The sequence below is a fragment of the Quercus robur genome, chromosome 7, assembly GCF_932294415.1.
Source record: "Quercus robur chromosome 7, dhQueRobu3.1, whole genome shotgun sequence".
Classification (NCBI taxonomy): domain Eukaryota; kingdom Viridiplantae; phylum Streptophyta; class Magnoliopsida; order Fagales; family Fagaceae; genus Quercus; species Quercus robur.
This window is the reverse complement of record NC_065540.1, coordinates 19370306-19397655: the sequence shown is the minus strand read 5'-3', so window position 1 is coordinate 19397655 and position 27350 is coordinate 19370306. Positions and strand designations below refer to the sequence as shown.

At 32.5% G+C, this 27350-nt stretch overlaps 3 protein-coding genes and 1 long non-coding RNA gene across 6 annotated transcripts; 1 reads left to right on the top strand and 3 right to left on the bottom strand.

Annotated features, from left to right (window-relative positions):
* Positions 1 to 1657: 1657 nt before the first annotated feature.
* Positions 1658 to 18074, bottom strand: LOC126692659 (uncharacterized protein At2g39795, mitochondrial-like). Of its 3 annotated transcripts, none has more exons than XM_050388353.1 (3): positions 17697 to 18074; positions 2116 to 2468; positions 1658 to 2025 (listed from the first exon to the last, which is right to left on the bottom strand). In XM_050388353.1, the coding sequence occupies exons 1-3, from the start codon at positions 17961 to 17963 to the stop codon at positions 1866 to 1868; spliced, it is 780 nt and encodes a 259-aa protein (XP_050244310.1). In that variant the 5' UTR covers positions 17964 to 18074; the 3' UTR covers positions 1658 to 1865. The 3 variants fall into 3 exon arrangements, with proteins under 3 accessions (XP_050244310.1, XP_050244309.1, XP_050244308.1); XM_050388352.1 differs by lacking the exon at positions 2116 to 2468 and adding an exon at positions 16381 to 16736 and having other exon boundaries at positions 17697 to 18061; XM_050388351.1 differs by lacking the exons at positions 1658 to 2025; positions 2116 to 2468 and adding exons at positions 15923 to 16290; positions 16381 to 16736 and having other exon boundaries at positions 17697 to 18060.
* LOC126692658 (NADPH-dependent aldo-keto reductase, chloroplastic-like) lies at positions 6074 to 26668 on the bottom strand. The gene is made up of 8 exons (XM_050388350.1): positions 26514 to 26668; positions 12645 to 12772; positions 8877 to 8927; positions 8145 to 8221; positions 7941 to 8028; positions 7276 to 7551; positions 6783 to 7031; positions 6074 to 6347 (listed from the first exon to the last, which is right to left on the bottom strand). The coding sequence occupies exons 2-8, from the start codon at positions 12762 to 12764 to the stop codon at positions 6261 to 6263; spliced, it is 948 nt and encodes a 315-aa protein (XP_050244307.1). The 5' UTR covers positions 12765 to 12772; positions 26514 to 26668; the 3' UTR covers positions 6074 to 6260.
* On the top strand, positions 7354 to 22088 carry LOC126692661 (uncharacterized). Its single transcript, XR_007645054.1, has 2 exons — positions 7354 to 7497; positions 22035 to 22088. It is a non-coding gene; the product is annotated as an uncharacterized LOC126692661 (long non-coding RNA).
* Positions 20627 to 26616, bottom strand: LOC126692657 (NADPH-dependent aldo-keto reductase, chloroplastic-like). Its single transcript, XM_050388349.1, has 7 exons — positions 26387 to 26616; positions 23417 to 23467; positions 22685 to 22761; positions 22479 to 22566; positions 21813 to 22088; positions 21320 to 21568; positions 20627 to 20905 (listed from the first exon to the last, which is right to left on the bottom strand). The coding sequence occupies exons 1-7, from the start codon at positions 26504 to 26506 to the stop codon at positions 20819 to 20821; spliced, it is 948 nt and encodes a 315-aa protein (XP_050244306.1). The 5' UTR covers positions 26507 to 26616; the 3' UTR covers positions 20627 to 20818.
* Positions 26669 to 27350: the final 682 nt, after the last annotated feature.

The following is a 27350-nucleotide window of genomic DNA, read 5'->3' as shown; positions in this document are numbered from 1 at the left end:
GGAGGTGATGGCTATTTTACCTTGATATTTCATCTCTTCTTTACTTGCACGTCTCTACTGTCTTCCTCAGTATCCTGTCCTTTTGTGCAAATGGCTAGTTGAAGAATTCCCAAGGAGTGTTTGCTCTTCGGGCTCCTCGAATGATGGGCCTTTACATCTTCCCTTCTTGGGTTCTTATCCACGGGTCTAGCCTGAACTGACATGCGAACGGGCCTTTTTCCATCCCCGGACTAGGCCCATGTGCTCTATTCTGCATTTGGATCCTACCCTCCCACACACACATATATATATAGTTGATATGAAAATAATTTGAAAATTTTTAGTTGGCAGGAGCTTTTAGGGTTTTTTTTTTTTTTTTTTTTTTTTTTTTTTTTTTTTTTTATACGTAAATAGTGATTGCAAAGGATTGGGAGATTGGATTTGAACCACAAATATAGGGCACTAAAAATATCTCATTAATATTAGACTATCACATCAATCCCTTTCGAGTCATATTCTATTATAACAATTCTAGATATTAATCTATATTATACTAAAAATGACATGATTGTAAACTATAAGTCGATCTTCCTTAGTTTGAGTGAGGCAAGCCCACAATTTCAACTGGAAAAATCCAATCTCTCTCTCTCTCTCTCTCTCTCTCTCTCTCTCTCTCTCTCTCTCTCTCTCTCTCTCTCTCTCTCTCTCTTCCTTAGTTTGAGTTAGGCTTTTTTTTTAAATTATTTTTTTGACACCTTAGTAATTGAAATGATTGATGTTGATGTAAGTAAACTTTTTTTTTTACTAGTTATATTTTGCTTAAAATACTATGTTTTATTGATTAAATATTCCTTCAAGTTTCCTTATAATTTTTTATTTAATTATGTAGGTACCTTGATTCAAAGAAAAGAACTACAAAAGGGGGAAGAGGGAGGAGAGAAAGAAAAGAAAAGAAAAAATAAATGGACAAATTGGCTAGTTAATTGATAAAACTAGGGCAATACGAAGATTTTTGGTATTTTCTGGGCCCAATGGTGATTTCATTAATGAAGGGTAAAATTATAACATTATTAATATTATCAACCAATGACAAGTTTATTATTTTAACCACAAAAGAGGAGTTGTATTCAAAATTTTGGACTAACCCTTGTCCTTACCTAGAGCTACAGGGTTAGTCCATTTTTCTAAAACTATTTAACACTAATCAAACCTACATTTGATGGGGCTGACTGTCATTTTCATTCAAAGTTTGAGACTTTGTTATTCTGTTAAACTTGAGGAAGATTTGTTTAATTTACTAAAAAAACATGTACAAAAGCCATAACCATTTATAAAGATCTACTCTCCACTGACTTTTAGTTCACATTTAGTGTACAAATGGATTAGCCTTTTACTGAAACATGAGCATTAGTACAGTTGCATTACTATCTAAGTAAAAAAAATTACTATTTTAAAAAGTTATACAGAAGATAATACGCAAATTTTAAAAAGAATCCTTAATCCAAACGCACTTAATTCGAACCTACTACCATGAACATCCACAATCTAATCCGACCTATAGACAATTTTTCTACTAATATTCTTTGTCAAAATGATACCATCTATTGATTTTATAAAATAAAATAAAAACATAGTCACAAAGTTTCAAGATGAGTAATAAAACAAGTGTCACAGGGACTTATAAAACAGACCTCAATTATATTTCAGAGGATTCAATTCACTTGGCCTAAGCGGCTAAGCCTAACATTGTTTCTCAGAAATCATACTTTATAGGCATAATCTTCCTAGCTCAACATAATACCAATCCAACTGAGAAATATCAAAAAGAGGCAAGAGTTACTACCCTCCCCAAAACCGAAACATTGAAAGTAGTATTGTCAATGAAGTCACTTCTCAATAAATTTCTTGATGTTCTTCAGCCACAGCAGATACTCGTTGCTTTCTTTGATGTCCATGTATTCACGCAAGGTGTTGGTTGTCCTGGGTTTAATCCCTCTAATCTCAAGATATTTGTGGAAAGCCTTCTGCAAGTTTTCATCCAAATCACTGGGGCAAAAAAAAATTCAGATAGTGAATAAAGGATTATCAAGAAATTTATATGAAAATCAAAACAGTGATAGGTTACAACAAGCTTACTTGAAGTCAGGTCCTTCATATGCAAGCTGACCTTCAGAAGTATCTGGTAGCTTAATTGACAAGCTATCAATGCAAATCTCATCGGGCAAAGCAGTGATACCAAACTCCAGACACAGTCCACTTCCTTTGGTTATACTCACAACCAAAGGAATGCTTGGGCCACTTTTTGCCTCATCATCACCGGTATCATCATCATCATCATCATCATCATTCTCACCCTCCTCGATTTCATCAGGTTGAGGCATGTCAACTTCTACCCTGATGGTTTCATTTTGGTAATTACTCTTGAGTATTATAGTTCTTTGTCCAGGATTGTTTTCAATTTCGAAAGGGAAACCATCTTCGATATCATCCTGTTTGGGTAACAAAATTATTAATGCATATTCCACCCCTCACCCCCCACCCCCACCCCCCACCCTTTCTTTTTTCTCAATAACATGACAAAGTAGTGCTTCTTCTTGCGTGTCTTCTAGCGTGTAACTCTCAAAGCTAGATAATAGGCTTAAGAATAAAGGAAAATGAGTACAAAAATATGAAAATTAATTCAATGAAACTAAAGGGCAAAATGCTGAATTTATTTCGGATGATTTTGGTTTTTTTTTTTTTTTTTTTTAATTAAAAAAAAATACGGTGTCACAAATTAAAACTTAGGTTGTGTTTGGGATAGCTTATATTGAGCAGCTTACTATTTAGCTTATTTTTGCTACCATTCATAGGTTTCATTGCACTTTTTGTACTATTCATGAGTTCTATAGTACTATTTCAGCTAACTTTTGATTTAAGTAATTTCAACATAAAATTTTCAGATTCAGTTAAATAAGCTATTACCAAACGGACTCTTATAGTTTCAAAAGTAACAAATTAAAGGCCCATTTAATTGAAATATCATTCATTTTGGGATTCAGTATTTCACTTTTTTGAGACTTAGTCCTCTAATTTGTTACTTTTTTGAGATTTTGGGGCTTAATTTGTTATGCCACTAAATTATAGGGTTTAAAATGACGGTTCAAACTGGATTGGAACTAAACCTCCAACTTCGGAATTCACAATAACAGACATACTAAGTTCAAACCCAAGACTCAGCAGAACCAGATTTGCTTGCAAGTTTCAAAGTGCCAACATGAAATTATTCCCAATTAAATTTTTACATATCACCCAAATCCAAAAATTGCATAAAATTTCAAACTAAAATTTACAGTTAAAAAAAAATGAAACCTTCAAATTTTTTTGGAAGGTTTTTACCTTCTTTTTTTTTTTTTTCTTTCTCATTTTGGATGCACTTGGGCTTTAGATTCTTGGGCTGATTGCAAGTAATGACCAAGCTTTGGGTAATTGGATTGGTAAGTTATAATTCAAGTGGGCTATAGTAGCTCAAATGGTAATTTGATTTCTTAAAAAAAAAATGAGGTTCATATCCCACCCAAAAAAATAAATAAATAAACAAAAATAAATCTATTGTATCTATCAAGAATAAAAAAAAAAAATTATAACTCAATATCATATATTTCTGCTAAGTGGCATAGTCTGGCCTTCTTTTTATCTTTTAGTAGATTCACTTCTTTAAATTTACTTTTTTGTCTCACCTATTAATAAATAAGAAAATCCCTAGTCTTAAATTTTTACTTTTTATCTCACCTTTCAGCAAATAAACTAGCAAAAAATTCGGGATGTTAAACTCATCTTTCATATACAATATAATAAATTTGGGCCTAAGATGCTGTGAATATATTAAATCCAACTAATGAACAAGAGTTTCATGGTAATGAATTGTGAGTGGAGAAAGAAGCTAGTTTTAACTAACATTCTTTGAGTGCCATGAAATTGAATTCATATTGTGAAAGGATTCGATTATTTGATATGGATTATTTTAATAATTGTTTGTTTATATTCAATGTTTTTAATGTGATTGCAAAATCGATGTGTATCCAAGTCATTTCTTTTATGACATGAAATAATCATCATTGTTACATGGTTAGTTAACATATTAAATTTCAACTATTGAAACTTATGTTAAAGTATGCAGTTTACTTTTCCATTCATTGATGATTTTTCTAAATTTACATATGCAAAATCGAAGAAAAACAAGGATGAATTTCTTGACATGCTCAAACACTATAAAAATGAAGTAGAAACACAAACAAGTAGGAAGATTAAAACTCTTAGAAGTGATGAAGGAGGTGAATATTTTCCAACTTTTGTGGTGTGCATTTGTTAAGGACTTGGAATAATACACCAAAGTTAAACCCTTTTTACACCCAACAAAATGATTTTGGTAGGGGTAAAAATGAAAAAAAAAAAAACTTTGTATATATTTATAAATATCATGATCTAGAATGCAAAGCTCTCATTTAATTTGTGAGGTGCTTTGCTTACTATTTATCTCCATATGGGTTATGGAATAGAAGACAATCAAACCTTCATTATTTGAGTATCAATTTTTTTTATAAAGGTACAAATCCTAAGACAGTTTAATTAGGACCAAAAGCTATACAGAGCTATAGATTATGTGGAAAATTTGAGTGCATATAGATTGTTAGGTTTAGTATTAGCTAATTACATGACATGTAAGTTTATTATTTGAGTTGTATTGTCTAAAATAAAGTACAAGATCATATTCCAAAATTCATCTCAAGAAAGGGCATTCACTAATTTCTCGACTAACCCTCAACCGATCAAGAATAGCCTGTTAATCATCTCTTGACTAAGGCTCACTCAATCAAGACACAAAAAACTTAATTCTTAATCAAGCCCATTAAGTTAGTTAATGACTTGTTAGTTGGGTCCTACTAGTCAAACTATATAAGGACTCACTAAAGTTAACAAAAAGGGGTTAAAAAGAGCATTGTTGTGCATCTAAGAAGTCACTCAATCAAGACACAAAAAACTTAATTCTTAATCAAGCCCATTAAGTTAGTTAATGACTTGTTAGTTGGGTCCTACAAGTCAAACTATATAAGGACTCACTAAAGTTAACTAAAAGGGGTTAAAAAGAGCATTGTTGTGCATCTAAGAAGAACAAAACCCTAAACCTCTCTATTTCACCAAATATCAAGTTTGAAAAAGAGAATCTAATGAATAGTACTTTAATTGGTGATCAAAGGCTAAAGCCAAAGTTCCTTCCCTATTTTAAAATAGATAATAAATTTTCTAAGCGATTCTTAAGATCACAAATGTGATTCATGCAAAGAATTTTAGATTAAGAGTCCAAGTAACTTGGAGCAATTGTGGGGACATGTTTGTAAGCACATTTGAGTAACAATTAGAAATATGAGTAGATTTCTTTGTAAGACTTCAATCCTATAGTGAAATTTTCCTTTGAATTAGGATATAACTCCAGAAACTTTTTTTTTCTTTTAATCACCTTTGACATTTAATTTATTGTCAAAGATTATTCAACGGTAACTTTTGCCATTCAGCTGGCTAAGTTACGTGCTATCCATTTCTAAAGAAGCACGGTAGCTAAAATCCATTTTGGTTAATAGATTGAGAATCCAATACATTAGGCATATTTAAGGCCAAAATGGTCAAATACCATTGTTTTTGAAAATATTTTACAATCTACCACTGTTTCTGAAATATGTAAAGATCTACCACTAATTGGAAACTCGAGTTTAGGGAACTTGATTTTTTCTATGGTACTCGAGTTCTATAAACTCGAGTTTCATGGAAAAATTTTGAAAATTTTTTATGAAACTTGAGTTCCATAAAAAATAACATGACAAATTTGAAGGTTATTTTTTCAAAGAACTCAAGTTTCCAAAAAATGGTAAATTACTAAATATTTCCATAGATATTTTTCCAAAAGTGGTATATAGTTATTTTGGCCCATATTTAAACTGAAATAGTACTTTGCCTAATCCAAGGTGAATGCTCTAAAGTGGTAAATTGTGCATCCCTAGACCTTACAGAAGAAGTGCAGGTAAAGAAAAAAGTGCAGGTTAAAAAAGAAAAAGAAAAAGAAAAAAACATAACTAGTATTCAATTATGCCAACATAAAACTTCACATTTGAAAGGGTTCCTCCCCATAAAAACCATTACCAGACATCTAAAACTCTTTTTTTATCACTGAAATATCAAGCATAAAGATAAAACATCAAATGTTCGCTTTTGCTTCTGTCTCCAATAACCAGTACTTATCCAACTGCTCAGATTTCGCCATCCCAGAGTTCCTCAATAGTCCTGTATACGCCATAAGTCTCATGGATGAATGAGGTCCCCTTAATCAGTCTTGCCTGCACAGTTTAAAGAGAAGAGTTTTATGAAGATAAATGAGTCCCCCCAATAGCCATCCTGAACAGTATCATCATCATCATCATAATATAGTCATTGTACCCTCATCCCCAAACACACCCCCCCCCCCCCCCCCCCGCCCCCAAGCCCCCCCCAAAAAAAAAGTGAAACTCAGTAAAAGCATCATAAAGGGAATTAGCACATATATATATATATATATATAAATTTTTTTTTTTACAAGTAATATAGGGAATTAGCATATTGCAAATGATAATTGATGGCCATAAAATTTCGGGGGCTTTTTCATTTATAACATATTAGTAGATAGCATTTACCATCCGAGGCCTAACAGCTATATGTCATTTGGCCATAATAAAACCAAGTGTAGTAATTTCAGAAGCACCATTTATACAGGTGATATTTAACTGATTACTTGCCTGCTCAATTTCAGAGAACTTGGTGAACAAGTCGTCGGGTATGGACCAGTCAAAGACATCAAAGTTCTCTTTGATCCTTGCTTCATTTGTACTCTTTGGAAGCACACTATGACCCATTTGCAGCCCCCAGCAAAGGGCAACTTGTGCAGGCGTTTTGCCTAATTTCTCCGCAACTGTAACTAAAATTGGATTCTTGAGGACATCACTCTTTAGCCGTGTCGTGCCAGGAGAACCTAATGGCGAAAATGCCTACAAAAAGTATAATAGTTTCAACAAAAATTCTAGATAAATTCAAGACTACTTTTTAATTCATAGGTACACACCTAGTGGGTTTTGAACCCATGATCTCACCCTCCATCCATTATTATTGAAGGAGGAAGTGCCAATAGAGCAAGCTCATTGGCTAGATAATTCAAGATTGCAATGGAAATCAATATTTCAATTTAACAAAAAACTCAAGCAAATAAAATCGATTAAAAATTTGCCTACTCACAGAAAGGTGAACTCCATTGGATTTACAAAATGCATGTAACTTTGTCTGCTGCCAAGAAGGATGACACTCAACCTGGTTAACAGCAGGAGGAACACGTGCTACCTTGATCAAATCTTCCAATTTCTTTGAAGAGAAATTGCTCACACCAATAGCTCGAGTTTTGCCAGCATCGTAGAGGGCTTCCAATGCTTTCCAAGTGCTAGGTATATCTGGCTGAACAAGGTTTTCTGGCTTAGAGCCTACAGACCCCTTCTTCATCCGGACTGGCCAATGGATCTTAAAAATTCAACAGCCTCATTTAGTTATAGTTGAATAATGTCCTCAATAAACATATTGTTAAGTAAAATATGCGATGTAATTTTCCAGGAAAAACAGAAGCAAGGTAGCTAGACTTGGGGCAAACTATGATAGTATGCTTTGCCATTATTTGTAACATTCTTGATGAAATCAAAAAGACCCTCTTGTATTTAACCTTCAATCAGGTAGATCTAGGCAATTCTATCAATTGGACTCCAAAGACTGTAACAAGGTATATTGATGAAAAAGCTCTTTTTAACAAGTTTCAAGAAGGAAATTGAATAGACGCTATAAGTGTATGAATGCAAAATCTTTTTTAACAAGTTCCAAAGAAAAATTGAATAGTCGCTATAACCAGTAGTACATACAAGGTATAGATCAATATAATCAAGCTGCAAGTCTCGCAAAGTTCTATCCAATGCCACTGGAACATCTTCAGGAGCATGATCAGTACACCTGTGGATCATGACAGTATTTTGAGGGGGTTAAAAATACTAGATGAAGTCTAAGCTCAGTTAATAAGGCATAAAGTATGCAGCAGTATCATTGATATTGTCAAAATAAAAACAAACCAGAGTTTGGAAGTAATCCACAAATCCTCACGCTTCACCACACCATCTTCAAACAGCTTCTTCAGAACCAAACCAATCTACAAGAATAAAGGATCAGACAATGTTGACATACAATTCTTCCAAAGGCTTAAGCAATTTAAAATATCATGCAAGATTGTATGATAAAGCTACTAGGTATCACACATGTATTGCAAAACTATTAATTTCACATTATGAACGTGTCAATTCCCAGTATGTGAATTATAATAAAACTGATCAGGAATATGCACAAAGAGGTCTTGTCATCATTTTTATATACAAATAGAGTAAACCATGAGAAAGAAGATGCATAGGCTACTCTAATCTAGAAGCAGAAAAATCTCAAAAGTAAGATCAGAGAAAAAAATAGTAAAATGTTTACCGTACTAAGAATCTAACAAACTAAAAATTCAGAAAACTTTTTATTGGTGAAAAAGGTAACGAAATGAGGGTTTCACAATAATAAAGTACTTTTTTTTTAATAGACATAATAATAAAGAACTTGGTTAGAGAAACAATCACATGGGTCAGACCAAACAAATACAACCATACAAGTCATACTTTAGCAAGGTCTAAACTCTAAACCATCATGGCTTTTAGATAAATAAAGAAATTCTAGACATAAGACTGAACGTATTGATCACAATAATAACAATCGAAGGACGTTGAGGCCAGAACTAAAAAAAAGATTTGATAGGTAGACACTGTATTTACCTCCTTCTCATTGCCATAGAACTGAGCACAATCAATATGGCGGTATCCAACCTGCAGTACAAGTAAAAATGTTGGTTGAGTGCTAAACAACAAGGAAATAAATAATCATTTGTAAAAATTAGCAAGACAAGTTTGCACTTTCCCTTAGCAAAATGTATGAAATGTCTCATTTTACTGCTTCTAGAAACAGATGGTCTAAGCTGACACATATAGGGCATGTTGTTAATGGGGCATTTGGTTTAAAAGAATCTACATTACTCCCAACATTCAGATTCCTTAGAATGTGATGCCTGAGAATGTAACAATTACTATGCTTGGTTTGATTAGGAACCTACTAATATGCTCGAGAATTTTATAAGAATTATTTATTTTTCCCAAAATATTGTTAGATTTATAAACACAATATCAAGTCATTTTTTTTTAATCTTCTTCCAAATAAATAATAAGAAACAAAATATAAACTATAAATCATGGCAAATTCACTAAAATTAACTTTTAACATTCTTCAATGACCTATATAATACAAAAAATAATTTTTTAAATTCTTAATCTTCATTGCAGTCACAAGTCACAACATCATGCTTTATTAATTAAAATAATTTACTTTCATTGGCATCTAACTTAATCCCAAGTAGGAGATTCTTAAAAAAAAAAAATTGTCTTTTTCTCCTTCTAAAAATTATGGTTAAGAACCTCTCTCTCTCTCTCTCTCTCTCTCTCTCTCTCTCTATATATATATATATATATATATTATTAATAACAAAAAGTGAAAAAATAAAAACACTCCACAGTCCCCACCTTCTCCTAAAAAAAACCATCCCACATTCTATAAAATAAACAAAAAAAAAAAAAAAACCACCGTACGGTTTTCTATTAAAAAAAAAACCTATCCCAAGTTCTGTAAAAAATTTAAAAAATAAAAAATAAATACCCCACCTTCTTTTTTTTTAAAAAAAAAAAAAAAAAAAAAAAACCCTGCCCCATATCACATCAAAAATAATAATAACTAAACATATTTCAATGCTACTTTGGTGTTCATTTTTTAGAGCTAACCTTATGATACTTTTGGCTATATTAGTGGTTCTAAACGTGCAATTTTTGTGGAAAAATAAGGATGAGTTTGGTTCAGCTTTTTGAAAAAGTGCATAATGAAAAAGTTGAGTTTTCAAAAAGTACATAATAAAAAAGTGTTTTTTCAAAAAGCTGAGTGTTTGGTAAAAGCTGTTAAAAAGTACTTTTTGAAAAAACTGAGTGTTTGGCTAGCAATTATAAAAGTGGCAGTTTGAAAGGTAAATTACCAAAAAGGACAATGTATATATAAGAGAGTTTATTTCATACTTAAATCAATATTGTGAAATTATTTTTTTCTCACCAATATTAGTTAATAATAACCTACCACTTAAGATTTATTGTGAAAATATTGTGATAAAAATTGATACTGATTTTAATTTTAACGTGCTATTAAAATTATGTTTTTCTCTTTCTAAAAAAATTATTTTTTTCTCACCAATATTAACTAATAATAATCTATCACTTAAGATTTATTGTGAAAATATTGTGATAAAAATTAATACTAATTTTAATTTTAACATACTATTAAAATTATTTTTTTCTCACCAATATTAGCTAATAATAACCGACCCCTTAAAATTTATTGTGAAAAAATTGTGATAATATTTCATTATTCTTTTTTCCCTTTTTTTTTCCACTCTTTTTTTATCCTCCACACGACATTTCTTTCTTCTTCTTTTTTTTTTTCCTTTTTTTTCCCACTAAATTTCTCCTCCACACACGTACCCGTTCTGTTTTCTTTTTTAATCCTTCTTTCCTCCTTTCTTTATTCCTTCCCTGCCATTCCTCCAAACACTAGAACATTTTCCTTCTGTCTCTTTTTTTTTTTTTTTTTCCTTTCTCCCTTTTTTAATCCTTCTTTCCTCCTTTCTTTATTCCTTCCTTGCCATTCCTCCAAACACCAGAACATTCTCCTTCTTCGTCTCTCTATTTTTTTTTTTTTTTTTCCTTTCTCCCTTTTCTCTTAGCACTTCGTTTGTTGGTTCTTAGCGGAATCGATAGCATCCCAGAGCTCGGTGTTTTTGACGGAGTCAGAGTCGTCCGGGTTTGATTGGGAGGGGTTCGCCGATTTGATCGAACCCAGAGCTCGGTGTTTTTGACGCTTCGGCTTCGATTTTGTCCTGTAATTCTCTATCATTTTGCTATATTCTGATTTTTTTTTGTTTTGCATTTTGAGGAATCCTAATTTGCAAGGGATTGATTTTTTTTTTCCTTAGCTGATTTGGGAATTTGTTATAGATTTTTTTGTGTTTGGTTTTGGAAATTTGTTGGGAGAGCAGAGAGATGAGATGAGAACTGATGATTTATCAAGAGTAATTTGGTTATTTTTGGAAGAGCCAACGGATTAAAATCAAAACGCGCATGAGCTTTTTGTTTATGGACCTCCAGAGCTCCATAAACTCAAACGCGCGTTACTTCACAAATATAAAACCCAACTTTTTCCAAAAAGTTGCGCTTATTACTTACCAAACACTATTTTCGGGCTGGCTTTTTTGAAAACGCGCGTTTTGGACTTCAAACGCTAAAACAAACTGGCACTAAGTGTAAATCTCAAATTCAAATAAGTGAAAAATTATAACACTAATCCAAAAAATAAAGAGCCTCATTGCACACGGGTCATGAGGCTAGTATATATTAAAGGATAGGGAGGAATGTGTGAAATTATTAATTTATATTTTAAAAAAACAACTTTTTCCATGCTGTGGGACTCACCAATTTTGAAGAAAATCCACATTCTCACAAAATTGGGATTGGGTGGGAATTCAGATACCGTCTGGCATCTGATTCTCTTGTGCAATTTGCCATCAAACATGGAATTTCCAGGGAATCTTTAAACATTCCCCTAATTCTAAAACATTATGCCATTATCTCATACCAAACGCCACCTAAGTGGCTTAAAACCTTACTTAAAACCTTAAAACGAAACAACGTTGTTGTCTTTGAGTATTATTTTAAGAAATATATTGGACAATATGTTGGAAACCTTCAATATAATATTATTGGCAAAAAAAAAATTTTTTTTGATAAGTAATATTATTGGCAAAAATTTTTTTTTTTTTGATAAGTAATATTATTGGCAAAATTTTTTTTCTTTTTATAAGTAATATTATTGGCAAAAATATTGTAAGTATTGCAAAATATATAGAAGTATATCAGATTCACCAGTCGATACACAACAAAAAATGGGAAAATTTGTCGGAACAAATTGATAAAATAATCAGTTAATCACATATGGGTCACCAAGGAAATTATACAACAAACAACCTGCCCAGTATGCTAAACATAATAGAATAAATCATTCGGGTAACCACCTAGGAGATTTGTTTGTCTGTTGTTGTCACACAGTGACTTAAAACAATCAGCCAATCATAGAGAGTTTGTATAGTGCTCACTACTCTACTTGCATGTGATTGTTCAAATTTATTCTGATTTGAATTCGATTTGCCAAACAGACCCCTAGATCTCTGGAATTTCTGCACCATGATTTTCTAAAATCTAATACTTTTCATTAAAATAAAATTCATCATCATGGGTAGCAACAAATAAATAAACAAATGGACGAAATCCAATTTCCACGGAAAAATTTTTCCAGGAAAACTTTTTAGAACCGACTTTACTCAATCTGCGACATAAATTTGTTTTCTTCACCATAATCATGTTGAAAATAAAGAAGAAGAAAAAGAGCGAGAGAGAGACCTTAATGGCGGTGGCGACAGCTTCGCCGACGAGTCCGGGGTCAGATTGCCACGTACCCAAAGCGACGGAAGGGATCTTAGCGCCGGTGTTCAGTTGAAAGAATGAAATTGGGTTCGCCATTTTTCAGAGTTTTTGCTACGAAGTGCGTTGATTCCACGCTGATAATATGTATTGTAATGAAGCAGAGAGACGAAAAGAAACGACGAAAAAGAGAGTAAACAAAGAATGCAAGTATACGAAAATGAAGGCATCTCCGGCCTCTTTATAAGAAAACAAACGATACAGTCCGCACTATATCAATCTAGTTCCCTTTCCTGCCACGTGTAGCGATCATGGTGAGCTGAATAATGCAATTGTGATCCGTGATTAATCACTTTCAGTTGTCCTAAAAGAAAAAGAAAAAAACTGAGTTAGTACAGTTCATTGAATGTGGAGATGGTGGCTATTTTGCCTTGATATTTCATCTCTTCTTTAGTTGCACGTCTCTATTGTCTTTCTCGATATCCTGTCCTTTTGTGCGAATGGCTAGTTGAAGAATTCCCAAGGAGTGTTTGCTCTTCGGCTCCTCGGATGATGGGCCTTTGCATCTTCCCTTCTTGGGTTCTTATTCACGTGTTTAGCCTAAACTAACGGGCGAATGGGCCTTTTTCCATCCCCAGACTAGGCCCATGTGCTCTATTTTGCATTTGGATCCTACCATTCCACACACACACATATAGTTGATAAGAAAATAATTTGAAAATTTTTAGTTAGCAGGAGCTTTTAGGGTTTTTTTTTATTTTTTATTTATACGTAAATAGTGATTGCAAAGGATTGGGAGATTGGATTTGAACCACAAATATAGGGCACTAAAAATATCTCATTTATATTAGACTATCACATTAATCCCTTTCGAGTCATATTCTATTATAACAATTCTAGATATTAATCTATATTATACTAAAAATGACATGATTGTAAACTATAAGTCGATCTTCCTTAGTTTGAGTGAGGCAAGCCCACAATTTCAACTGGAAAAATCCAATCTCTCTCTCTCTCTCTCTCTCTCTCTCTCTCTCTCTCTACTTTTTGACTTGGAAAAATTAGACCTTAACTCAATAACCCATTCAAATCCTAATAAAAATATATCAGTATGGGTAGGGACTTTTAAACCCATGGGAAAATGTGTAAACCCATACCCAACCCATTGAAATAACGGGTTGGGTTAACTCTTATTCTTTTTTTTCAAACGGATTTTTTTTTCACATTTTTCACATTTCATTTTTTTTTTTAGCTTTCTAACTATGAGTAAAAGTGTTTCACTCTTTCACTTCTTTCTCTTTTCTTTATTTTCTTTCTTTTCACAAAAGTCATTTTTCATGAGGTTGAGGCTTGAAGGATTTAGTTTTTTCCTTTTTCTTTTCTTTTTTTTCTTCTAAGTTTTATTTATTTTATATTTTATTGGCATATGGGCAAAATATAGCTCATATCAAGTTAACTTGGCCCTCAAACAAAAGACCAAGTAAAGGATATAGGTTTCACAGCTTATTTAGAACATCCTATTTTTTATCCAAACCCAATCGACCCAATTCGTTGAATATATTTGTTTTATTGGAAATTTCATCCTTCTTTTGTGCACTACAAATTTCTATTCTCAATATTAACATTGTACCATCATTATCGACCTCTTCCTATCACTCTCTTATCTCCAAATTATTAATAAACTAATATTAAATGATGGAACCCATTGATCAGAAAAAATAATATCTGAATCAATATATATCTACTCTAGATTAGAAACTTTAAGCCACTCTTAAACCAATTAGTTGTTTTTTACTCAGATAACTCAAAAAAGTTTTTTGAACAAACGAGGAATCCTAAGGAGCCTCTATCTCCCAATCGGGTCGCCTTTCTAAGTCTTTCCAGTCTTGTCTGTAGGTCATGATATGTCTTGAGATGGCTGTCTCCTATTCCCCCCCCCCCCCCCGGCCCCCTTGTTTTTTGTGTGTGTGCGTGTGTGTGTGTGTGTGTGTGTGTTGTGTGGGGGGGTGGGGGGGGGGGGGGGGGGGGGAGGGGGAATCCGATCTCGGGTCGTCACTCTGTTGTGTCTGGCCTGTCCTCTAGGCACCTTTGGAAGGTAGGGAATGCGACAACGTACACACTTCCCTACATGGGGGCATGGGACCTTCTCATTAGTTGCAAGGTTTGGTGGCTTGAAATTGACTGGGCTTCCCCAAAAGGCCTCATCTCGCTTAAAGATTTTCGAGAGAAGTACTTTAGAAATCCCTATTTACAATTTATCCAATGGTTTGAAATTGTTAGACTATAGGATAACTAATTTTAGGCTTCTTTTTAATTATTTTTTTGACACCTTAGTAATTGAAATGATTGATGTTGATGTAAGTAAACCTTTTTCTTTTTTTCACTAGTTATATTTTGCTTAAAATACTATGTTTTATTGATTAAATATTCCTTCAAGTTTCCTTATAATTTTTTATTTAATTATGTAGGTACCTTGATTCAAAGAAAAGAACTACAAAAGAAGGAAGAGGGAGGAGAGAAAGAAAAGAAAAGAAAAAATAAATGGACAAATTGGCTAGTTAATTGATAAAACCAGGGCAATACGAAGATTTTTGGTATTTTCTGGGCCCAATGGTGATTTCATTAATGAAGGGTAAAATTATAACATTATTAATATTATCAACCAATGACAAGTTTATTATTTTAACCACAAAAGAGGAGTTGTATTCAAAATTTTGGACTAACCCTTGTCCTTACCTAGAGCTACAGGGTTAGTCCATTTTTCTAAAACTATTTAAAACTAATCAAACCTACATTTGATGGGGCTGACTGTCATTTTCATTCAAAGTTTGAGACTTTGTTATTCTGTTAAACTTGAGGAAGATTTGTTTAATTTACTAAAAAAACATGTACAAAAGCCATAACCATTTATAAAGATCTACTCTCCACTGACTTTTAGTTCACATTTAGTGTACAAATGGATTAGCCTTTTACTGAAACATGAGCATTAGTACAGTTGCATTACTATCTAAGTAAAAAAAATTACTATTTTAAAAAGTTATACAGAAGATAATACGCAAATTTTAAAAAGAATCCTTAATCCAAACGCACTTAATTCGAACCTACTACCATGAACATCCACAATCTAATCCGACCTATAGACAATTTTTCTACTAATATTCTTTGTCAAAATGATACCATCTATTGATTTTATAAAATAAAATAAAAACATAGTCACAAAGTTTCAAGATGAGTAATAAAACAAGTGTCACAGGGACTTATAAAACAGACCTCAATTATATTTCAGAGGATTCAATTCACTTGGCCTAAGCGGCTAAGCCTAACATTGTTTCTCAGAAATCATACTTTATAGGCATAATCTTCCTAGCTCAACATAATACCAATCCAACTGAGAAATATCAAAAAGAGGCAAGAGTTACTACCCTCCCCAAAACCGAAACATTGAAAGTAGTATTGTCAATGAAGTCACTTCTCAATAAATTTCTTGATGTTCTTCAGCCACAGCAGATACTCGTTGCTTTCTTTGATGTCCATGTATTCACGCAAGGTGTTGGTTGTCCTGGGTTTAATCCCTCTAATCTCAAGATATTTGTGGAAAGCCTTCTGCAAGTTTTCATCCAAATCACTGGGGCAAAAAAAAATTCAGATAGTGAATAAAGGATTATCAAGAAATTTATATGAAAATCAAAACAGTGATAGGTTACAACAAGCTTACTTGAAGTCAGGTCCTTCATATGCAAGCTGATCTTCAGAAGTATCTGGTAGCTTAATTGACAAGCTATCAATGCAAATCTCATCAGGCAAAGCGGTGATACCAAACTCCAGACACAGTCCACTTCCTTTGGTTATACTCACAACCAAAGGAATGCTTGGACCACTTTTTGCCTCATCATCACCGGCATCATCATCATCATCATCATCATCATCATTCTCACCCTCCTCGATTTCATCAGGTTGAGGCATGTCAACTTCTACCCTGATGGTTTCATTTTGGTAATTACTCTTGAGTATTATAGTTCTTTGTCCAGGATTGTTTTCAATTTCAAAAGGGAAACCATCTTCGATATCATCCTGTTTGGGTAACATTGAAAAGAAAAAAGTCAAAGACATCAACAAAATTATTAATGCATATTCCACCCCCCACCCCCACCCCCACCCTTTCTTTTTTCTCAATAACATAACAAAGTAGTGCTTCTTCTTGCGTGTCTTCTAGCATGTAACTCTCAAAGCTAGATAATTAATTCAATGAAACCAAAGGGCAAAATGCTGAATTTATTTCGAATGATTTTGGTTTTTTTTTTTTTTAATTAAAAAAAAGAGTATCACAAATTAAAACTTAGGTTGTGTTTGGGATAGCTTATATTGAACAGTTTCTTTTACTATTTAGCTTATTTTTACTACTATTCATAGTTTCATTGCACTTTTTATACTATTCATGGGTTCTATAGTACCATTTCAGCTAATTTTTAGTTTAAGTAATTTCAGTAAAAAGTTTTCAGATACAGTTAAATAAACTATTACCAAACGGACTCTTATAGTTTCAAAAGGTAACAAATTAAAGGCCCATTTAATTGAAATATCATTCATTTTGGGGTTCAGTATTTCACTTTTTTGATACTTAGTCCTTTAATTTGTTACTTTTTTGAGATTTTGGGGCTTAATTTGTTATGCCACTAAATTATAGGGTCTAAAATGACGGTTCAAACTGGATTGGAACTAAACCTCCAACTTCGGAATTCACAATAACAGACATACTAAGTTCAAACCCAAGACTCAGCAGAACCAGATTTTCTTGCAAGTTTCAAAGTACCAACATGAAATTATACCCAATTAAATTTTTACATATCACCCAAATCCAAAAATTGCATAAAATTTCAAACTAAAATTTACAGTTAAAAAAAAAAAAAAAAATGAAACCTTCAATTTTTTTTTTTTTTTTTTGGTAAATAGAAAAATTAATAACCCAATAAGAAGATAATTAAAGAGAGAGAGAATTAGAGAAAGGAAGAAGAAACCGTGAAGAAAACTCACGTATTGGAGGTTGTCCTTCTGGGCGCAGTCGATCTCGGACTGGAGGATCCGAATAAGGCTCTCGTCTTGGCTTGTTTTCGAAACGGCTGCAGCGGTGGAGAAACGCAGAAATGGGGAGAAGCTTTTCTGGGTCAGCGCGTGGCCGAGTTTGACCTTCTGGGCGGTGGAGATCACGCTGTGGAAGGATCTCGAGGATCCGACGGTGGCTCTGATGGCCAGAGGGAGTACAGAAGAAGTGGCTCTTCGGAGCATAGAATTCAAGGCCATTTTCTTCACAAGTACAGAGAGAGTGAAGAGTGTGGGGACTTCGGTGGCTTTTAGGGTTTTGCAGTGAGGGTTTTGGTTCTATATAGGGTTTATACTTTTGTACTGCTGAAAATGCCTTTTGGAAGGTTTTTACCTTTTTTTTTTTTCTTTCTCATTTTGGATGCACTTGGGCTTTAGATTCTTGGGCCGGTTGCAAGTAATGACCAAGCTTTGGGTAATTGGATTGGTAAGTTATAATTCAAGTGGGCTATAGTAGCTCAAATGGTAATTTTATTTCTTAAATAAAATAAACAAAAATAAATCTATTGTATCTATCAAGAATAAAAAAATTTATAACTCAATATCATATATTTCTGCTAAGTGGCATAGTCTGGCCTTCTTTTTATCTTTTAGTAGATTCACTTCTTTAAATTTACTCTTTTATCTCAACTATTAATAAATAAGAAAATTACTAGTCTTAAATTTTTACTTTTTATCTCATCTTTCAGCAAATAAGCTAACAAAAAATGCAGAATGTTAAACTCATCTTTCATATACAATATAATAAATTTGGGTCTAAGATGCTGTGAATATATTGAATTCAACCAATGAACAAGAGTTTTATGGTAATGAGTTGTGAGTGGAGAAAGAAGTTAGTTTTAACTAACATTCTTTGTGTGCCATGAGATTGAATTCATATTGTGAAAGGATTCGATTATTTGATATGGATTATTTTAATAATTGTTTGTTTATATTCAATGTTTTTAATTTGATTGCAAAATCGATGTGTATCTAAGTCATCTTTTTTATGACATGAAATAATCATCATTTTTACATGATTAGTTAATATATTAAATTTCAACTATTGATACTTATGTTAAAGTATGAAGTTTTCTTTTCCATTCATTGATGATTTTTCTAAATTTACATATGTAAAATCGAAGAAAAACGAGGATGATTTTCTTGACATGCTCAAACACTATGAAAATGAAGTAGAAACACAAACAAGTAGGAAGATTAAAACTCTTAGAAGTGATGAAGGAAGTGAATATTTTCCAACTTTTATGGTGTGCATTTGTTAAGGACTTGGAATAATACACCAAAGTTAAACCCTTTTTACACCCCCAACAAAATGATTTTGGTAGGGGTAAAAAAGAAAAAAAAAAAAAAAAAAAACTTTGTATATATTTATAAATATCATGATCTAGAGTGCAAAGCTCCCATTTAATTTGTGAGGTGTTTTGCTTACTATTTATCTCCATATGGGTTATGGAATAGAAGACAATCATTATTTGAGTATCGATTTTTTTTTTATAAAGGTACAAATCCTAAGACAATTTAATTAGGACCAAAAGCTATACAGAGCTATAGATTATGTGGAAAATTTGAGTGCATATAGATTGTTAGGTTTAGTATTAGCTAATTACATGACATGTAAGTTTATTATTTGAGTTGTATTGTCTAAAATAAAGTACAAGACCATATTCCAAAATTCATCTCAAGAAAGGGCATTCACTGATTTCTCGTCTAACCCTCAATCGATTGAGAATAGCCTATCAATCATCTTTTGACTAAGGCTCACTCAATCGAGACACAAAAAACTTAATTCTTAATCAAGCTCAATAAGTTAGTTAATGACTTGTTAGTTGGGTCCTACTAGTCAAACCATATAAGGACTCACTAAAGTTAACTAAAAGGGGTTAAAAAGAGCATTGTCATGCATCAAAGAAGAACAAAACCCTAAACCTCTCTATTTCACCAGATATCGAGTTTGAAAAAGAGAATATAAAGAACAATACTTAAATTGGTGATCAAAGGCTAAAGCCAAATTTCCTTCCCTATTTTAAAATAGACAATAAATCTTCTAAGCAATTCTTAAGATCACAAATGTGATTCATGCAAAGAATTTTAGATTAAGAGTCCAAGTAACTTGGAGCAAATTGTGGGGACATGTCTGTAAGCACATCTGAGTAAAAATTAGAAATATGAGTAGATTTCTTTGTAAGACTTCAATCCTATAGTGAAATTTTCCTTTGAATTAGGATATAACTCCAGAAACTTTTTTTTTTTTTTTTTTTTAATTCACCTTTGACATTTAGTTTATTGTCAAAGATTCTTCAACGGTAACTTTTACCATTCAGCTAGCTAAGTTACGTGCTATCTATTTCTAAAGAAGCACGGTAGCTAAAATCCATTTCGGTTAATAGATTGAGAATCCAATACATTAGGCATATTTAAGGCCCAAACGGCCAAATATCATTGTTTTTGAAATTATTTTACAATCTATCATTGTTTTTGAAATATGTAAAGATCTACCATTAATTGAGAACTAGAGTTTGGGGAACTTGATTTTTTCTATGGTACTCAAGTTTTATAAACTCGAGTTTCATGGAAAAATTTTGAAATTTTTTATGAAACTTGAGTTCCATAAAAAATAACACGACAAATTTTTTAGGCTATTTTTTCAAAGAACTTGAGTTTTAAAAAAGTGGTAAATTGCTAAATATTTCCATACATATTTTTCCAAATAGTGGTATAAAGTCATTTTGGCTCATATTTAAACTGAAATAGTATTTTGCCTAATCCAAGGTGAATGCTCTAAAGTGGTAAATTGTGCATCCCTAGACCTTACCGCATAAGTGCAGGTAAAGAAAAAAGTGCAGGTTAAAAAAGAAAAAGAAAAAGAAAAAAACATAAATAGTATTCAATTATGCCAACATAAAACTTCGCACATTTGAAAGGGTTCCTCCCCATAAAAACCATTACCAGACATCTAAAACTCTTTTTTATCACTAAAATATCAAGCATAAAGATAAAACATCAAATGTTACTTCGCTCTTGCTTCTGTCTCCAATAACCAGTACTTATCCAACTGCTCAGATTTCGCCATCCCAGAATTCCTCAATAGTCCTGTATACGCCATAAGTCTCATGGATGAATGAGGTCCCCTTAATCAGTCTTGCCTGCACAGTTTAAAGAGAAGAGTTTTATGAAGATAAATGAGTCCCCCCAATAGCCATCCTGAACAGTATCATCATCATCATCATAATATAGTCATTGTACCCTCATCCCCAAACCCCCCAAAAAAAAAAAAAAAAAAAAAAGTGAAACTCAGTAAAAGCATCATAAAGGGAATTAGCACATATATATATATATATATATATAATTTTTTTTTGACAAGTAATATAGGGAATTAGCATATTACAAATGATAATTGATGGCCATAAAATTTCGCGGGCTTTTTCATTTATAACATATTAGTAGATAGCATTTACCATCCGTGGCCTAACAGCTATATGCCATTTGGCCATAATAAAACCAAGTGTAGTAATTTCAGAAGCACCATTTATACAGGTGATATTTAACTGATTACTTGCCTGCTCAATTTCAGAGAACTTGGTGAACAAGTCTTCGGGTATGGACCAGTCAAAGACATCAAAGTTCTCTTTGATCCTTGCTTCATTTGTACTCTTTGGAAGCACACTATGACCCATTTGCAGCCCCCAGCGAAGGGCAACTTGTGCAGGTGTTTTGCCTAATTTCTCCGCAACTGTAACTAAAATTGGATTCTTGAGGACATCACTCTTGAGCCATGTCGTGCCAGGAGAACCTAATGGCGAATATGCCTACAAAAAGTATAACAGTTTCAACAAAAATTCTAGATAAATTCAAGACTACTTTTTAATTCATAGGTACACACCTAGTGGGTTTTGAACCCATGATCTCACCCTCCATCCATTATTATTGAAGGAGGAAGTGCCAATTGAGCAAGCTCATTGGCTAGGTAATTCAAGATTGCAATGGAAATCAATATTTCAATTTAACAAAAAACTCAAGCAAATAAAATCGATTAAAAATTTGCCTACTCACAGAAAGGTGAACTCCATTGGATTTACAAAATGCATGTAACTTTGTCTGCTGCCAAGAAGGATGACACTCAACCTGGATAACAGCAGGAGGAACATGTGCTACCTTGATCAAATCTTCCAATTTCTTTGAAGAGAAATTGCTCACACCAATAGCTCGAGTTTTGCCAGCATCGTAGAGGGCTTCCAATGCTTTCCAAGTGCTAGGTATATCTGGCTGAAGAAGGTTTTCTGGCTTAAAGCCTACTGACCCCTTCTTCATCCGGACTGGCCAATGGATCTTAAAAATTCAACAGCCTCATTTAGTTATAGTTGAATAATGTCCTCAATAAACATATTGTTAAGTTAAAAATGCAATGTAATTTTCCAGGAAAAACAGAAGCAAGGTAGCTAGACTTGGGGCAAACTATGATACTATGCTTTGCCATTATTTGTAACATTCTTGATGAAATCAAAAAGACCCTCTTGTATTTAACCTTCAATCAGGTAGATCTAGGCAATTTCTATCAATTGGACTCCAAAGACTGTAACAAGGTATATTGATGAAAAAGCTCTTTTTACCAAGTTTCAAGAAGGAAATTGAATAGACGCTATAAGTGTATGAATGCAAAATCTTTTTTAACAAGTTCCAAAGAAAAATTGAATAGTCGCTATAACCAGTAGTACATACAAGGTATAGATCAATATAATCAAGCTGCAAGTCTCGCAAAGTTCTATCCAATGCCACTGGAACATCTTCAGGAGCATGATCAGTGCACCTGTGGATCATGACAGCATTTTAGAGGGGGTTAAAAATACTAGATGAAGTCTAAGCTCAGTTAATAAGGCATAAAGTATGCAGCAGTATCATTGATATTGTTAAAATAAAAACCAAACCAGAGTTTGGAAGTAATCCACAAATCCTCACGCTTCACCACACCATCTTCAAACAGCTTCTTCAAAACCAAACCAATCTACAAGAATAAAGGATTAGACAATGTTGACATACAATTCTTGCAAAGGCTTAAGCAATTTAAAATATCATGCAAGATTGTATGATAAAGCTACTAGGTATCACACATGTATTGCAAAACTATTAATTTCACATTATGAACGTGTCAATTCCCAGTATGTAAATTATAATAAACCTGATCAGGAATATGCACAAAGAGGTCTTGTCATCATTTTTATATCTAAATAGAGTAAACCCTGAGAAAGAAGATGCATAGGCTACTCTAATCTAGAAGCAGAAAAATCTCAAAAGTAAGATCAGAGAAAAAAATAGTAAAATGTTTACCGTACCAAGAATCTAACAAACTAAAAATTCAGAAAACTTTTTATTGGTGAAAAAGGTAACGAAATGAGGGTTTCACAATAATAAAGTACTTTTTTTTTAATAGACATAATAATAAAGAACTTGGTTAGAGAAACAATCACATGGGTCAGACCAAACAAATACAACCATACAAGTCATACTTTAGCAAGGTCTAAACTCTAAACCATCATGGCTTTTAGATAAATAAAGAAATTCTAGACATAAGACTGAACGTATTGATCACAATAATAACAATCGAAGGACATTGAGGCCAGAACTAAGAAAAAGATTTGATAGGTAGACACTGTATTTACCTCCTTCTCATTGCCATAGATCTGAGCACAATCAATATGGCGGTATCCAACCTGCAGTACAAGTAAAAATGTTGATTGAGTGCTAAACAACAAGGAAATAAAAAATCTTTTGTAAAAATTAGCAAGACAAGTTTGCACTTTCCGTTAACAAAATGTATGAAATGCCTCATTTTACTGCTCCTACAAACAGATGGTCTAAGCTGACACATATCGGGCATGTTGTTAATGGGGCGTTTGGTTTAAAAGAATCTACATTACTCCCAGCATTTAGATTCCTTAGAATGTGATGCTTGAGAATGTAACAATTACTATGCTTGGTTTGATTAGGAACCTACTAATATGCCTGAGAATTTTATAAAAATTATTTATTTTTCCCAAAATATTGTTAGATTTATAAACACAATATCAAGTCATTTTTTTTTATTCTTCTTCCAAATAAATAATAAGAAACAAAATATAAACTATAAATCATGGCAAATTCACTAAAATTAACTTTTAACATTCTTCAATGACCTATATAATACAAAAAATAATTTTTTAAATTCTTAATCTTCATCGCAATCACAAGTCACAACATCATGCTATGTTAATTAAAATAATTTACTTTCATTAGCATCTAACTTAATCCCAAATAGGAGATTCTTAAAAAAAAAAAAATTGTCTTTATCTCCTTCTAAAAATTATGGTTAAGAATCTCTCTCTCTCTCTCTCTCTCTCTCTCTCTCTCTCTATATATATATATATATATATTATTAATAACAAAAAGTGAAAAAATAAAAACACTCCACAATCCCCACCTTCTCCTAAAAAAAACCATCCCACATTCTATAAAATAAAAAAATAAATAAATAAATAAAAAAACCTGCCCCATATCACATCAAAAATAATAATAACAACTAAACATATTTCAATGCTACTTTGGTGTTCATTTTTTAGAGCTAACCTTATGATACTTTTGGCTATATTAGTGGTTCTAAACATTCAATTTTTGTGGGAAAATAAGTGTAAATCTCAAATTGAAATAAGTGAAAAATTATAACACTAATCCAAAAAATAAAGAGCCTCATTGCACACGGTAGAGCACGTGAGATGAGGCTAGTATATATCAAAGGATAGGGAGGAATGTGTAAAATTATTAATTTATATTTTAAAAAAGCAACCTTTTCCATGCTGTGGGACCAGTGGCAGAGCCAGGATTTCAATTTAGGGGGGGCAAGATTAAAAGAGAAAAGATTGAAAGTAAAATTATTCTAAAAAATAGCAATTCAATATTAATAACAAATAAATAAGCAATTATATGCTAATGTAATTGTCATTTGTCACACACAATCTAATACAAATGTAAACTTTAATTTATTTTTTTATACTTAGTTTAATTTACTTAAATGCCCTCAATGTAAATAGTTAATTAGTGATAATCAAATTGAGAAATTAACTTGAATGCACACAGTTTAATCATATAATTTGATGATTTCTTCAAAGAAATTGAAAAAATAAATCAATACAAAAGTGTTAAGAATATGACAATATGCCTACAAATTTGTATACGTGTCTCATTGTCAGGAATGCTTTTAAAAAACTAAGTAAAATTCAATTTTCTTCTTTAATTCTTCTAAGTAGTTAAAATTTTGGATTATAACAAAAATTCAAAATTTGAAATTGTGAAGAGAAGGAAGAGAAAGATTAGTAGATGCTCTAAGGTTTCCTTTAACAATTAGTCTAGAGTCACCATTTTTTTTTTCTTTTCACAATCATTGAGCTGACAATTTGTAAATGTAGACAATAAAATAACGTCAATGATAAACCAAAATGAAAATAAATAACATCTCAAAAGTTGTGGAATTTGTTGCAGAAAATATTTTGTTTAGCATTGCTCGCTTTTCAGTAGTGTACTTCTACTAACATGTATAAAGGCATGGGAGAGTTTTTTAATTTTTTAAAAATTTGTGGGACTGGCACCTGCTATTCAATCAGGATTCTAGAGCCCATGACTTACCGTGAGGAGAATACTAGTTTTTTGCTTTTGAGAAGCTTTCTATCAGTGGATGGTGCAAACTACTTTCAACTATAATAAGAGTATATTATACATGATTTTTTTGGCGAGCTCAGGGGGCAACTGCCCCCTCTCGCCCCCCCCCCCCTTGGCTCCGCCCCTGTGTGGGACCCACCTATTTTGAAGGAAATCCACATTCTCACAAAATTGGGACTGGGTGGGAATTCAGATACCGTCTGATATCTGATTCTCTTGTGCAATTTGCCATCAAACATGGAATTTCCACATAAGTGGCTTAAAACCTTACTTAAAACCTTAAAACGAAACAACGTTGTTGTCTTTGAGTATTATTTTAAGAAATATATTGGACAATATGTTGGAAACCTTCAATATAATATTATTGGCAAAAATATTGTAAGTATTGCAAAATATATAGAAATATATCAGATTCACCAGTCGATACACAACAAAAAATGGGAAAATTTGTCGGAACAAATTGATAAAATAATCAGTTAATCACATATGGGTCACCAAGGAAATTATACAACAAACAACCTGCCCAGTATGCTAAACATAATAGAATAAATCGTTCGGGTAACCACCTAGGAGATTTGTTTGTCTGTTGTTGTCACACAGTGACTTAAAACAATCAGCCAATCATAGAGAGTTTGTGTAGTGCACACTACTCTACTTGCATGTGATTGTTCATTTTATTCTGATTTGAATTCGATTTGCCAAACAGACCCCTAGATCTCTGGAATTTCTGCACCATGATTTTCTAAAATCTAATACTTTTCATTAAAATAAAATTAATCATCAACAAATAAATAAACAAATGGACGAAATCCAATTTCCATGGAAAATTTTTTCCAGGAAAACTTTTTAGAATCGACTTTACTCAATCTGCGACATAAATTTGTTTTCTTCACCATAATCATGTTGAAAATAAAGAAGAAGAAAAAGAGCGAGAGACAGACCTTAATGGCGGTGGCGACAGCTTCGCCGACGAGTCCAGGGTCAGATTGCCACGTACCCAAAGCGACGGAAGGGATCTTAGCGCCGGTGTTCAGTTGAAAGAATGAAATTGGGTTCGCCATTTTTCAGAGTTTTTGCTACGAAGTGCGTTGATTCCACGCTGATAATATGTATTGTAATGAAGCAGAGAGACGAAAAGGAACGACGAAAATGAGAGTAAACAGAGAATGCAAGAGTACAAAAATGAAAGCATCTCCGGCTTCTTTATAGTGAAAACAAACGATACAGTCCGCACCATATCAATCTCGTTCCCTTTCCTGCCACGTGTAGCGATCATGGTGAGTGGAATAATGTAATGGTCAACGATGATTAATCACTTACGGTTGTCACGGGAAAAAAAAACTGCCTTTATCACATGGGTTTTGATTTTTAGGAAGTTAAGGAGTATTTGGTAATGTTATTTTACTAATGTTTATATTTTTTGGAAATATGTGTGGATAAAATAATATGTAAAAATGTATGTAATGTTATTTATAAACTGAAAATATGTGTTTAAACATATGTATCAAACGGCCACTAAAATTTAGGATTTAGAAAATGAGGAAATGACACGTTTAATAAACTACTAGTTTTTCTTCTATTTTTTGGGTAAAGATTAATAATTTGCATTTATTATAATTTGAGATTTCTACTTTTTCTAATTACAAAAAAAAAAAAAAAAAAAATACGTGAGGTTAGTTTTGTAGATTGGAGAAGTTTTAAAACTAACAAAAAAGTAATCCTATTTTGTAGAAAGTTAGAGAGTAGAAGTGAGAATTTAAATTAACGTAAAAGTAGGAGTTTATTAGAAGTAGGAAGACATTTCAACGTAGAAATAGGAATTTATTATTTTTGTCAATTTACTATTTTAACCCCATTTTTAAATTTTAGGTAGGGGTATTTTTAACAGTAAAAAAAGCAATAACT